The sequence below is a fragment of the Rhea americana genome, unplaced genomic scaffold (genome assembly GCF_003343005.1).
Source record: "Rhea americana isolate MKP2758 unplaced genomic scaffold, rheAme1 scaffold_216, whole genome shotgun sequence".
NCBI lineage: Eukaryota > Metazoa > Chordata > Aves > Rheiformes > Rheidae > Rhea > Rhea americana.
In genome coordinates, this window is record NW_028186312.1 from 326,916 (window position 1) to 339,859 (window position 12,944).

Consider the following 12,944-nt stretch of genomic DNA (forward strand, 5'->3'; position numbering starts at 1 on the left):
TGACCTCTGGAGATCATCTGGTTCACTGCTCCATTAACACAGGCTCAACTTGAGCCAAGTCCATGACTACGTCCAATCTGATTTAGAGTATCTTTAAGGATGGAGACTTCACAACCTCTTTGAGCAACCTCTTTCAGTGTTTGATGACCCCTTACAGTAAAAAAGCTTTTAAATTTTTTTATTATTTTTTTTAAATGTTCAAATGGAACTTCCTGTGTTTCTGTTTGTGCTCATTGCCCTCTGTCGTGTCATGGGGCACCATTGAGAGGAGTTTGGGCTGGTCATCTTTACACGCTCTCATCAGATATTTATAAACATTGATAAAATTTTCCTTGAGCCTTCTTTTCTCCAGAGTGAGCAGTCTCAACTCTCTCAGCCTCCCCTTGTATTAGAGATACTTTAGTTACTCAGTCATCTTTGTAGTCGTTTGCTGGATTTTCTCTAGTACATCCATGCCCTCTGGTACTGGGGAGCCCAGAACTGGACACAGCATTCCAGATATGGCCTCACCGGGACTGACTGGAGAAGGATCACTCTGTTGAAGTGCTAGCAACACTCCTCCTAAAGCAGCCCAGGATGCTGTTGGTTTTTTTGCCATGAGGATGCATTGCTGACCCATGTTCCAATTCTTGTCCACCAGGCACCCCAGGTCCTTTTTTGCAAACTTGCTTTTCAGTCATTTGGCCCCCAGCCTGTGCTAGTGCATGGGGTTATTCCTCTCCAGGTGCAGGACTTTGCACTTCCCTTTAAGAAGCAGGATGGATAGAGAAAGAATGGATTTGTATTTATATGTATTTTTATCAGTATGTATGTATAATTATAACTTATAATGTTAATTAAAGAACATTTCCATTATTTATTTCTCAAAAGCTACAATTACTATTCTTGCCAATGATGATGGCCATGGAATTTTGTCGTTCAATAACAGCGATCGCTTCTTCCTAAGAGAGCAAACAGCTCTCAATTGGATGGAAAGTGTTGCAGTATTAACCATTATTAGAGAGCCTCCTCAGGGGATATTTGGCACCGTGACTGTTCAATATCTTGTAAGTGAAGTTAATTCATCAGAGGCGTCGGTGGATTTGACCCCTTCTCAAGGATATATTGTGTTGGAAGAGGGAGTTAGATTCAAGGTAATATGGAAGTACTTGTCACAAAAGAAGTGAAGGAGGCTTTTTTGAAATTGTTGGGAAGAATTCAGAAATGTTTGTGTTTTGTCTTAGATTTTTTTTTTATCTTTTCCTTCATTCTCAAAGGAATCAGGAACTGTGACTGATTTCTTCTCATTATCTTATGTAGAAATGCAGAAAAATTATGTTTATCTTTAGATACTTCTTTCTTTGTAATAGCTGAAATAAATTTAAAACATTACAGTGTGTAGATTATGTTCATGCTTAGGAACACTTCCTTGTACTTACTCAAGAGGTAGCTGAAACACAAACTTTAGACCAAATACTTCCCAGGAGTTATAGGGTAGAAATAAAAATCTCACTCTGTACCCTGATAATTCAGTTGATCTGAACAGAATAGAGTGTGCTGTTACAAATGCAAAAAGTTTGCCATGTCTTAGGAATAGAAAATGACTCACTGCCTCTTTACTGGTCCCCACAAAAATGTCATCTAGAAAATGAAAGACCTTGGAGTGAGCCTGCTTAAGTTTGTGAAATCCTGCCTCTTCTAAAGTTTATTGGCAATTTGTTTATTTTTGTCAGGTAAGGTAGTGTCAGAATCTGGTTAGTATATTATGGGCAATGGGGTATAATCTGAAACAAACACTTCTTGGAAACTCAGGTTTTCAGTTTATGAACTTTTGGAACCACAATGCAGCAGACCTGTAGTAAGTTGGAGACTTCTTAGAATAGTCCCTAAATAACATTTATTGCAGAAGTAAACAAGGATCTAAAAGATCATAAATTTCAGATAGTAGAGTAACAGATGCCTCATTACTACTTTTACCTTCTCAGTAGCAAAGCTTTATCTACCTCCTAACTTTTGCTTGTTTGGGTAGTGGAAAGGATGACAGTGAGCACCAAATGAAAGTGAAAACATTGACCTCTGTCTAGATTACTCTCTGCTAATTTGAGACCACCTTGAGAGGACCCTATCATCCAGAGTGGTGCAGGAGAGGAAAGAAGCAAAAAGAGCAAAAACAGTTTTGTTATTTCAAATATGCCTCTATTCTTGCTACAGTCCTTGCCCATTTTACCTATTGTAAATGTTCTGCAGCAATGAGCATAGCTGCTATTTATTAAAATCCCTATTTTTAATTTCTTCCAAGCACCGATAGTGGGCTTGTCCTGTTGCCCTGGTACTAATTCAGTTGCAATACCAACTTAACTGAGCTGCCTGAGGGTATCATATAGTCATGTGATGACTGTGAACTACAAAACAATGTATGGAATAAGTGAAGATCAGAAGTATGAAAAAAAATGAAAAACTATGAAATTGCAGAGATGAGAAGAAGAGATAAAAGAGAAGAAAAAAAATGCTCATCTTACTGTTGCGCAAATGAAGGCCACCAGAATGACTTTAGAATGGTCCTTTAGCTTGAACCCTCCTTGCCTCAGTTCTCTTCTGTCTTCTCCAATTTCAAGAGCTTCTTCGGTGTGATCCAGGGCCTTACAGTGAAAGAATAGGAACATAGCATTATATGATAGAGTTAGTGCATTATTAGCTGTCATATTTCAATGACTTTTTGTTTTATTATTAGACATTGCACATTTCTGCATTACTAGATGAAGAACCAGAAATGGATGAGCACTTTGTTGTTACCCTCTTCAATCCAACTGGAGGAGCCAGACTAGGCACGAGAGTGGAAACTATGATCACAATATTACAGAACCAAGCTCCACTAGGACTTTTCAGCATCTATCCAGTTACAAATAGGTACTGTACATTGATTCAGTTAGAAGGRGATAGTTTTTCATATTCAGTAGAGATGGTATTTCTCTACAACTTTGTTTTCAATTAATCCTTTTCAAGAAACAGATACACAGCAACCCTGTTTAAAAACATTTGAAAGTTTAAAATGTGCAGTGTCTGTCATACACCATTGTTCTATAAAAGAATAGAAAAACACTTAAAAATATTGTTCTTCATCAGAATTGTCAATTTCTATATGGATTTTTTTTCATAATGCAATATTTCGTTTGTTTCAAAATATTCCACAAGTGGTAATACATGTTTAGAGCTCCAAACCTCAAATCAGTGGCCCAGGAGTCATACTTACTTTTTTTTTTTTTTCATTTTTAAGCTTGAATAAAATATACTTTCACTCAAGACTGTTTTTCAGAAACAAGTGAACCATATGGAACGACATTTTCAAAAATCCTTCTGGCTAAAGCATATATTTGATGTGTTTAATTTTCAGATTGGTTAGAGATTTTGTTGAACTGCTGATAATTTTGCTGGAGTCTTGCAATGAGGCTCACTGGGCAACCTTGATGATACAGTTAGTAGACCATCAGATAGTGAAACTAATTATTGACATTTTCTTTTTATATCTGTTGCATATTTTACAGCTGAAGTTGTACTATAAAAATCCTATTTTTATTGCAGCAATTTATATACTGTAAAACATTCATTTTTTCCTTATTACACAATTTTAATATTTAGGACAAATTTCCTCATAATTGAAGAATCGAACACTACAGTTTATTTGAAAGTTTCACGGAATAATGGTCTCAACACATCTGTGAGTGTTGAGTGGGAGACATTGTCAGATACTGCATTTGGCATCCGTAAGTTCACTTTATAAAGAGTCCACTGCTTTTGTCAAAGTGTAGATATTAACGAATAGAAGATGTAATTTTGGAATGTAAATTCATGTATTCAGATCAAATTAATTACTATTTCTGTGTGCATATTAAGGTTCAGTAGCTTGGCCGTTTAAGAGTCATCTTCTTATCAGCCATTTCTAACAGAATTTCAATAATCTCAGTTGCCCTTTTTGCCACTTGTATGAATTTTACTGTAGCTAAACTTTTCTTTAATGAAGTATGTTCTTTAATACTTGGGTATTTCTGACATAAGACAAGCTTCATGTAAACCCAGCATAGCCTTGTTGTGAAAAACTGCCGCTACACATAGTTCTGTGGTATCTCTCATTGTGCCTACTAATATGCATTTGTGAGTCTCAGACTGTAGTTGCATGAACACTTTAATCTGGTCTGAATTAACGCTGTGAGCAAAGGAAGTCATCCTTCCCTGTCTATCCACTCGTTCCCATTTCCATGCTAAACATTTTTTGTTCTGGTACAGATACATGTGTAGTTACTCACTGATTCAGGTTGAAACCAACAGGGCAGAAAAGGAAATGCTTGATTTTGAACAAGGATTGATACCCTGTCTGGCTCAGGAGCTGGTCTAACCTCTATATATAGGATTGGGAGTTTAGCTTAACTCTTGCAGTTTAGTTTTGACAACACAGTGCTTTTTTACTATGAGAGAGTCAAACAGTTCAGGCAGTTCTAAGAATCTCAGAGTTATGACTGCCTGTTATGGTGGAGGGGAGGAAGGGAACAAACAAATACATAACCTTKTAATTTCTTTACTACTTTTTTATTACTTGTTTTCTAGTTAATTTTCTCCCTAGCTAACTTCCAAAGTGAGTCATTATGAATCTTACTCATTCATAGGATCTTACTCACACATAGGATCTGCCTATGCAACATCTGTGTGCACTTGTAGTGACTGAAAAATACATTTATTGCTTAACTCTTGTTATGTCCTCATTATTATACTCTTTGCACTTTTACCAAGTGCTGAGAGACAATTTCTTCACTTCTGATATTAGGTCTGAATTTGGCAGGTAAACCATGAAAATGGGGTTGGAAAAAACCTCAAGAGTAAGCTAATATATAGTAAGTAGTATTTTCTTTTACTATATTGCAGGGGGTGGTATCAGTGTGCTGTCTGTCTTACAAAGTTTCGTGGAAGAGTCAACATCTACTTGGTGTTTCTTTACATCAGGAGAAATCCTATATGGTGTTCTGTTGCGTACACCTCCAGCTAGGTTTTCTACTGTCTACCAATGGAAGGGAGTATTTGTTCCTGTTGAGGTAAATGTTTGTACTCAAACACCAAACATGCTTGTTAATAAGGAATTCAAAATATAGTGCTTCTTTTTCATTCCCCTCTCAGAATTTCAGTATATGGAATCCTAGAAGGTGCATGGCATTCCAAATCAATGCCTCTCCCTACCTTGTGATAAGTCATGGAGAAGGCAAATGGGAAGCTTCCAACAACAGTGTGTATGCATTCATGCCTGGACGCAGACTGTTGTGGGTAAATCTATTTTACTTATAAAATAATATGCAACTTCAGTGGCATAAGTTTATCACAGCTGGTTGTTTGCTGTGTTTTCATACTTAAAATTTTTGTGGGGCAGTTAACTTGGGAAGTGGAGAAGAAGAAATTGTGGAGCAATCAAGCCATAGAACATTTTCTTAAAAATAGATCATGAATAATATTAATCTTACGGAAATTAAATCTGTATATACATATGTAAACAAACTATGAAGTGATTTACTGTCACTTCTTTTCTTGTATTTCCCTCGTAGATACAAACTCTCTTTGCTCTGTATACCAGAGATGTAAAACATTTTGCTGTGGAGGAAGAAGACTATTTGATTATTGCAAGTCATTCAAACCATTCCAGTTCCATCCAGGTTGGAATACATTCCTGTCTTCTCTGACTTTGATGTGGGTAGTTTGTTTAGTTTTGAGTTCAAGCAATGAAAGGATAATAAATCTATAAGCCTGTATTTTTGACAGTTTACTTCTGTTTGTATTATGAATTTATAGGAATGAAAATTTCAGACTTGTTAAAATTTACCAGTAATCTCCACATGAACAAATTATTTGCATCTAGTTTACTATTAATTCTAGTGTTATTTCTGCTTTGAAATTCAGTGTGTAGAACACCTATAAGAACAGAAATAGCTTATGAGCATAAAACTAGTTGTCTGAAGAGTGAACATAACTGCTTGTAGTAATGTAATTTGCCTTACAAGTATTTTCCTGCCTTAATGTGGAGACCATCTTAGAAGTGAGAAGTTCAGTATAAGTCTTTTCAATTTTTCAGCATGACATCTTATTATGCTCTCTTGGTACTAATTATATGAACCTATAAAAAAGAGATTTCTGTATTTCCATAGATTTTCCAGTGGAATAAAGACATCTTTGTGTTGCATCATCAGCTTCCACTCTATGGAGCTCTGAACGTAGCCTTGTTTCCTAGAGGAGGCTTTCTGTACCTATTAGTTTCTTTGTCAAATACCAGCCAGAACACCATCTTGTACCAGTGGTTGAATAATGAGTTTAGGAAACTTCATGAAATACCAGCAAATGATATAAAACACATGGAGGCCTGGATTTCTGGATCAGACATCTATTTAATTATTGCAAAAGGTATTTAGCAGAAAGCAAAAACTGACTTTGCTAAGTATGTGGTGATTTGTTTGATGGCAAAGGCATGTGTAGTAAAGGAGTTTAAATAGAGATTGAAGTATTACTGGGGAGTGGCAGTTCTCCCAGAAGAACCTTATCAAAGTAAACTCTGCTTTTTCCTGATAAAATACAAATAGTGCATTCGTTCTCAAATACTTATGCAGCAGATGAAGTATTTTCCCAGGAACAGTAAGAAATAACAACATCTTCTAGCTGTTGACTGTACCCCTTTCTAAGCTTTTCTAAGCTTTGTGCCATGCAGAGATCATCAGTCAGTTCATGTATCTCTTATTACGAGTATATTTTTTGGCATTATTTTCTGAACGCATTCCGTGTCTGCTGAAAAATCTGTGTTGCAGCCCATATTTTTCTTTGCAATTATTGTTTTCTTAGGGTAATGTGAATGTTCTTATATGTGAATGAATACACAAAAGCCCTTAAATGATATCAGAGGATGAATCTTACGATGGGGTTCAGTCACGCTATGGAATTATGTACCAAATAAAAAAGAAAATACGATAATCGGACTTTCTTTGTAGTTAAAACTGTCAAACTCTACCTTTTGTATGGTCACCAGTGTGTAATTTTAACTATCAGTCAAAAAATGTTTAAGTTTTATCTTTTTGCTCCTTTGCAGAATCTGGAAATTCATCTGAAATTTTTATCTGGGAGACAGGCCAGTCTACCTTTAGACTCTTTCAGTCTCTTCCGTTCCAAGCTGTAAAAGCCATCCATATATTCATGCCACCTTCAGGTTTAGGTGAGACTGAAATGACAATATTTTTTGTTCCAAACCTAGTTTAAATTGCAGAAATAAATACATATGACAAAATGAACACATATACSAGACCTTAGAAGTATTGTAATCAGTGCACTCCCAAGGGCATTTCTGGCATTACAGAGGCAATTCTTAAATATGCCACTGAAATTTTCTTTTTTCTTCTTTGCTTAATGTAGTTCATGTCCTACTAGCTGGCAGGGATACAACGGCACTGTATGCTTGGAACTCTGAAGTAAACCAGTTCTCTGTAATTTTGGAAGCGCCGTATGCTGATCATATCACTTCAGTTACTGCAAGATCTCTGAACTCCAGCAAGAGCCTAATTGCTCTGACTGTCGAATCCTACTCCCAAATTTATGAACTGACCACAATCTCTAACCAGTCAGATTTTATACCTAGGTAGGGTTTTTGTTTTTATATAACTTGTCTCACAACTCTTGCGTTTCTTTTCCTGTGATACTGTTTTTGTTACAGTGAAGAACATCATAGACTTATGTGCGTGGTGTACTTATTAACACTCGAGAGTTTTTCACAGAACAGATTTAAAATAACCTGAAGTAAAACAGGCTTACACCTGACTTTACAGCATGGTAATAAAAACCTTTATCTTCATGTTTGTTAAGCTTTAATTCAGGATAAATTAGATTACTTTCATAATTAATTTCAGTTACTCTGTGATCTATTGTTATTTTGTTTAAAACAAAAAACAAGAAAAACTTTTAAATCTGAATTACTTCTTGAGCACAGAAATAATAATTCAGACTCTGAAAATGCTTCATAAATTTACAATAGAACTTTCAAAGATCATTAATTATTATCCTCAGTTTCTAGTTATTTGACATATATGTTTTTATGCTAGTTCAGGTGAATTGATATTTGAGCCTGGGGACATGGAAGCTGTAGTAGCAGTCAATATCCTTGATGACATTATTCCAGAGGAGGAAGAAAGCTTCAGAGTGTGGCTGAAAAACCCTAAAGGAGGTGCAGAGATTGGTGCTCATGGTTTTGTTAACATAATTATTCCATCCAATGACAATGCCTATGGAGTCATTGCATTTGCTCAGGTAAATCATTAAAATATGTGTACCATTTCTGAAGAAAGGAATACTAATATACTAGAACTGTAAACCAGAGAATGTGACAGGATTGTTTTCTGAAGTTCTGTATCAACCTGAGATAATAGTAGCTTTTTAAGGCCTCTTTAGCATTGCTGTATGTGATTATCATTTTCACAGTCTGTTTCTTTTGTGAGATTTTGTAATCTTTTTTTTTACATTTAGATTAATATATGAGTTTTGTAATCTTTTTTTTTACATTTAGATTAATATATGACCTTGTTCAACCTTGTTTTACAACAAAGAAAATGCTCAGTTTTCAGATGCCATAATTATTGTCATAGAGATCAGTCACTATGGCTTGTTGATTGAGGGAATTAAATGAATTTGAAGATTCTTTTCCCCTGAAAAACATACTGATTGGGTTATGTAACAGAGTGAGAGAGTTTGCCAGAACAAAATCATTTCTTCAGATAGAATGTCAGACTGCAGGTTGTATTTGGAGTGGTTAATTCTTAAATCATCAAACACAGTAGAAATCATCCAGACAGGGTTATAGTAAATCCATACTAGAGCTATAAAACATAGAATTCTTCATTGAAATGAAACATTGCATCTGCACTTGCTTTGAAGAGGAAAAGAAGCGGCAATAAAAATACAGATATTCTATTTGTCATCTACTTAATGAAGTTTGGACACAAAATAATTTTCTTTAAAACAAAAAAAAAAGCTTTGTCTTTTAGCTTAAAATGAGAGGCTTGACATTTTAATATTTTGTCTCTGTGATACCTAGGAGTATTGAATACCTCTGAAAATTAAGTCATTTAAATTTAATGGATGAATGCATATTTGGGTACTTCATGGTAGAACAACATATTTATGTCTGATGTCGCTGGCTCACTTCAAATCCTGAGATCCCTAAAGAATCGTTATGTATAAAATAAAATAATTTTATGATTTTTCTACTTTTATCTTTTCTAGAGTTCTTTATTTAAGCAAGTTGAAGAAATGGAACACGACACCTTAATCACCTTGAATGTTGAACGTTTAATAGGGACATATGGACGAGTAACAGTAGAGTGGATAGCCAGTGGGAGCATTAGTGATGTATTTCCAGCTTCAGGAATGGTATGTAACATCACTGAAATTTGTGAAGCATTGACTGTAAATATTTTGCACAATAGGTGCAGATGTACTCAGAGAGAGAGATAGTACACGTTAAATTTGCTCAGCCTCCTGTTAATTCCTGCGTCCTGATCTTCTCTTATGAATCTGGCAATTCTGACTTCTGCCTGATGAATGATGATACCACAGCATCACTCTTGCTTTTCTAGAGCCAGATATTGCAGTGCTGTCCAGACACTAGAAAGCTGCATCTATAATATTCTGATCCTGTTTTCCTTTCTTCATGCTGTGGAATCCAGATACTGTGCCAAATAATTGGCATAGGCAGCAATTTAGGCATGCTTGCTCTTTTTCCTGCCTGTATCTATATGCTTGAGAGCTTCAGTGGCCCAGGAAGATATCACAAGCCCTAGTTTTGCCTTTTTCTGATACTTTTCAGATGTTCAACAATGTTAAAATCTGGGGTTCCTGTTAGCTAAACCTTTTGATATGCCTTAGGACCAGCACGTTCTTGGTTCTTTAGGTCAACTGTCTCCACCTTGTGGCCGTTTATTGAAAATACGAAGCCTTTTGGCCCCTGAGACTATAGAGCTACAGTACAAACCGTTGCGGGTAAAAAAGGGACAAAAGATTACAGGAATAAAGTTTACATCTGGAAATCATGGAACTGAAGTAAAATAATAATACATAAAATTCATTTAAACGAGGAAAAAGCTTTAATTTTCAGTCAAACACTGAAACAAGCTGCTCAGAGAGGTTGTGAAGTCTTCTGTCCTGGGAGACACTCAAAACCCAAGAGACATGGTCTTAGGCTAGGACCTACTCTAGCTGACCCAGCTTGAGCAGGGAGGGCTGGACCAGATGATCTCCAGAGGTCCTTTCCAACCTCAATGATTCTGTGATAATGAAAGTGTGTAGTCATTTTGCCTAAACTTAGAGTGCAGTTTTTGCAAATGAGTTTCAAAAGTTGAATATCAGTTTTTCACGCAGATAGATATTGTTGGCTTGATTATAACAAATTCCTTCTCAACTGAGTACTCAGTGTCTCTGATAATTGTGCTTCTGATTGAGAATTTGTCTCTTGTGGCCAGCACCTCAAATCATTTTGCCACATTTTGCCACATCATACCTTTTTCTCAGTGTAGCTCTTTTTTGTGTCCTTTTCCTCTGAATTTCTTACTCTTTTGTCTGTATCGTTTCGTATACTTATTAATATTCTCTTGATTTTTTTCTGTTGACAGAGTTTTACCAAAAAAAAAGGTACAGCAGAAGAAATTTGACTTTTTTTTGTGTGTGTCTAAACCTTTAGATTACATTTTCAGAAGGTCAAGCCCTGTCCACCATCACCCTGACAATTCTTGCAGACAATATTGCAGAGCTTTCAGAGACCGTGGATATCGCACTCACTCACGTTACTACTGTGGGTATTCAGGATACCATGAGAGGAGCTATCATAGATCCCCAAAGGGCGAGAGCTGTACTTACCATTTTACCTAGTGATTCTCCACATGGTATAATTGGCTGGCATGCAGAGTCTCTCTTTGTTAAAGCCATGGAGCCAGAAGGTAAGTCTGATTTTTGTCTCTTAGGAACAAATACATGTGTTCTTTCAAAGTCAGCATCACACAGCATCATGTTATTGGTTACATGATTGTCTTAATAAGTGGCATTTTTTTATACAAGCTTTTCAACAGAAATAGCCTTAAAAATACTTTACTATACCATTTTGTTGCATATATTTTGTATGCACTCTTTCACATTGCACATATCAAGTTTATCTAGTCATTCTTGTTTAGGTTTTTGGTTATTAAAGTTTTGATTTCTCGTGTTGCGTTTCTATTTAGATAAAAAGCCAAATATGCCCATTTAATGCAGTAAGTATGCTATTTGAAGTATATTTACATAAAACACATTTTTCTCATGATTGGGTCAAAAAATGAAGCACGTTTTTCTGTGTGATGGGGGAAGGAAAGAAGTGGAGCAAGGATGAATTACATTTCAAGAAAACTGTGTGTTTTTTTTTTTTTTAACATTTCATACATTTTCCATCAGACTATTACTACATTTAAAACCTCCTAACCAGTTCTATTTTAAAGCCAATTAGTGTTGCCTGGTTTTACACCTGAAAATATTGGGAAGGGATTCTGTTGGTTCCTTGCAGACAAACACACATGTGTGGGTACACACACACACACACACACACACACACACACACACACACACACACTCTCTCTCTCTCTCTCTATATGCTAAATTTTATACAGTGAAGTTTAGGATTCCAGACGTGTTCGTAGGTTTCACTTGTTAGGTAGTTTATTTAAGTGTAGTGTTTTTAGTGAATTATGTACTGACAAGATGCTAACTGTGAAGTATTATCCAATTAATACAAATGACACAAGCTACTCCTAAGTACAAAGCTATTACTTCTATTTGTTACTTCTCCAGCTGTAAAACTAGCACTTTTAGTCAGTTCTATGTTTGGCAGTTCATTGGGAAAAAAAACATGAAACTAGCTATTTTCTTGGCAATTTTCTTCTTTTTATGTTAGGATTAATAGTGACTTCAAGTCAGGCAGAGTAGTGAAACTGGAGTTTGGGGTGGGGGAAACGTTCCCCTTTTGTTCCTCTAGATTCTATCTTAAAATTCTTTCCAGTTGTACACACTGTGTGTGTTCACACCACTTGTATGCACTCAGTAGCAAGAGATACTGAATTATCCAGATACAGTATATTCGTGGTTGTGTTGCTAAATATAAAGTGTGCTCTTGACAGCAGTTCCAGTACACTGGAAAGCCCTCAGGGCAAAGGTTGAAACAATCATATCTTGCTTTTATTTTCTTTTTATAGGACAACTAAATTCAACTACTGTTACGTTACAAATTGTTCGAGAACAAGGATTCGTTGGAGATATTGCAATTCAGTTGAGCACCACGCCTAATTTTGAGCTCCCTCTCTCCAACCAAGCAACAGAGAATGAGGATTATATAATCGAAAAGAAAACAATCATTATGGCAGAAAACACAACAGTAGCTTCTGTCATAGTCACTATTTTTCCTGTGAGTAGTCTGTCGACAGCTTTAGTTATTAATGTCTTCTAGGAAAAGTGAGACAGATTGGAAGGATTCTTGCCTTGCTGGATTGTTGTCAGTTAAATAAAATTGCATCTATCTATCTAGAAGAATTTGAGTACTGGTCGCTGGGAATGAACCAGATATTTTGCTTTGTTTTTGTTCCAAAATTAATATATTAAAATGAAAAAAATATATATAAATCTCTTAGGTATCTGCTGGTTTTTCAATTATTTTCAATTTTTTTTTTTTTTTTTTNACAATAAACATACCTCTTAAGACATTTGGTCTGTAGTTTGGAAAACATTAATTTTTCACAGAAGGTATGTATATTCTTTGAGTATATTCAGAATAGAGGTATTACTTTGCAAGTTCCTAGCTTAGTTTCTGAAATCTAGCCAGCTTTCCTATAGAAATGAGAAACAATGGTCAGCCAGCAAGAATTATAGCTGCTCTTATATATTTT

At 35.7% G+C, this 12,944-nt stretch overlaps 1 protein-coding gene across 1 annotated transcript in view; it reads left to right on the forward strand.

Annotated features, from left to right (window-relative positions):
* ADGRV1 (adhesion G protein-coupled receptor V1) overlaps nucleotides 1-12,944 on the forward strand; it is a 273,263-nt gene that overhangs the window by 80,192 nt on the left and 180,127 nt on the right. The window contains exons 45-57 of the mRNA XM_085305143.1: nucleotides 871-1,133; nucleotides 2,711-2,886; nucleotides 3,616-3,740; nucleotides 4,894-5,060; nucleotides 5,143-5,286; nucleotides 5,562-5,669; nucleotides 6,159-6,411; nucleotides 7,088-7,210; nucleotides 7,408-7,630; nucleotides 8,091-8,295; nucleotides 9,268-9,414; nucleotides 10,721-10,976; nucleotides 12,258-12,466. Coding sequence (XP_085161269.1) covers nucleotides 871-1,133; nucleotides 2,711-2,886; nucleotides 3,616-3,740; nucleotides 4,894-5,060; nucleotides 5,143-5,286; nucleotides 5,562-5,669; nucleotides 6,159-6,411; nucleotides 7,088-7,210; nucleotides 7,408-7,630; nucleotides 8,091-8,295; nucleotides 9,268-9,414; nucleotides 10,721-10,976; nucleotides 12,258-12,466 — 2,399 coding nt within the window. The remainder of the gene's footprint in view (nucleotides 1-870; nucleotides 1,134-2,710; nucleotides 2,887-3,615; nucleotides 3,741-4,893; nucleotides 5,061-5,142; nucleotides 5,287-5,561; nucleotides 5,670-6,158; nucleotides 6,412-7,087; nucleotides 7,211-7,407; nucleotides 7,631-8,090; nucleotides 8,296-9,267; nucleotides 9,415-10,720; nucleotides 10,977-12,257; nucleotides 12,467-12,944) is intronic.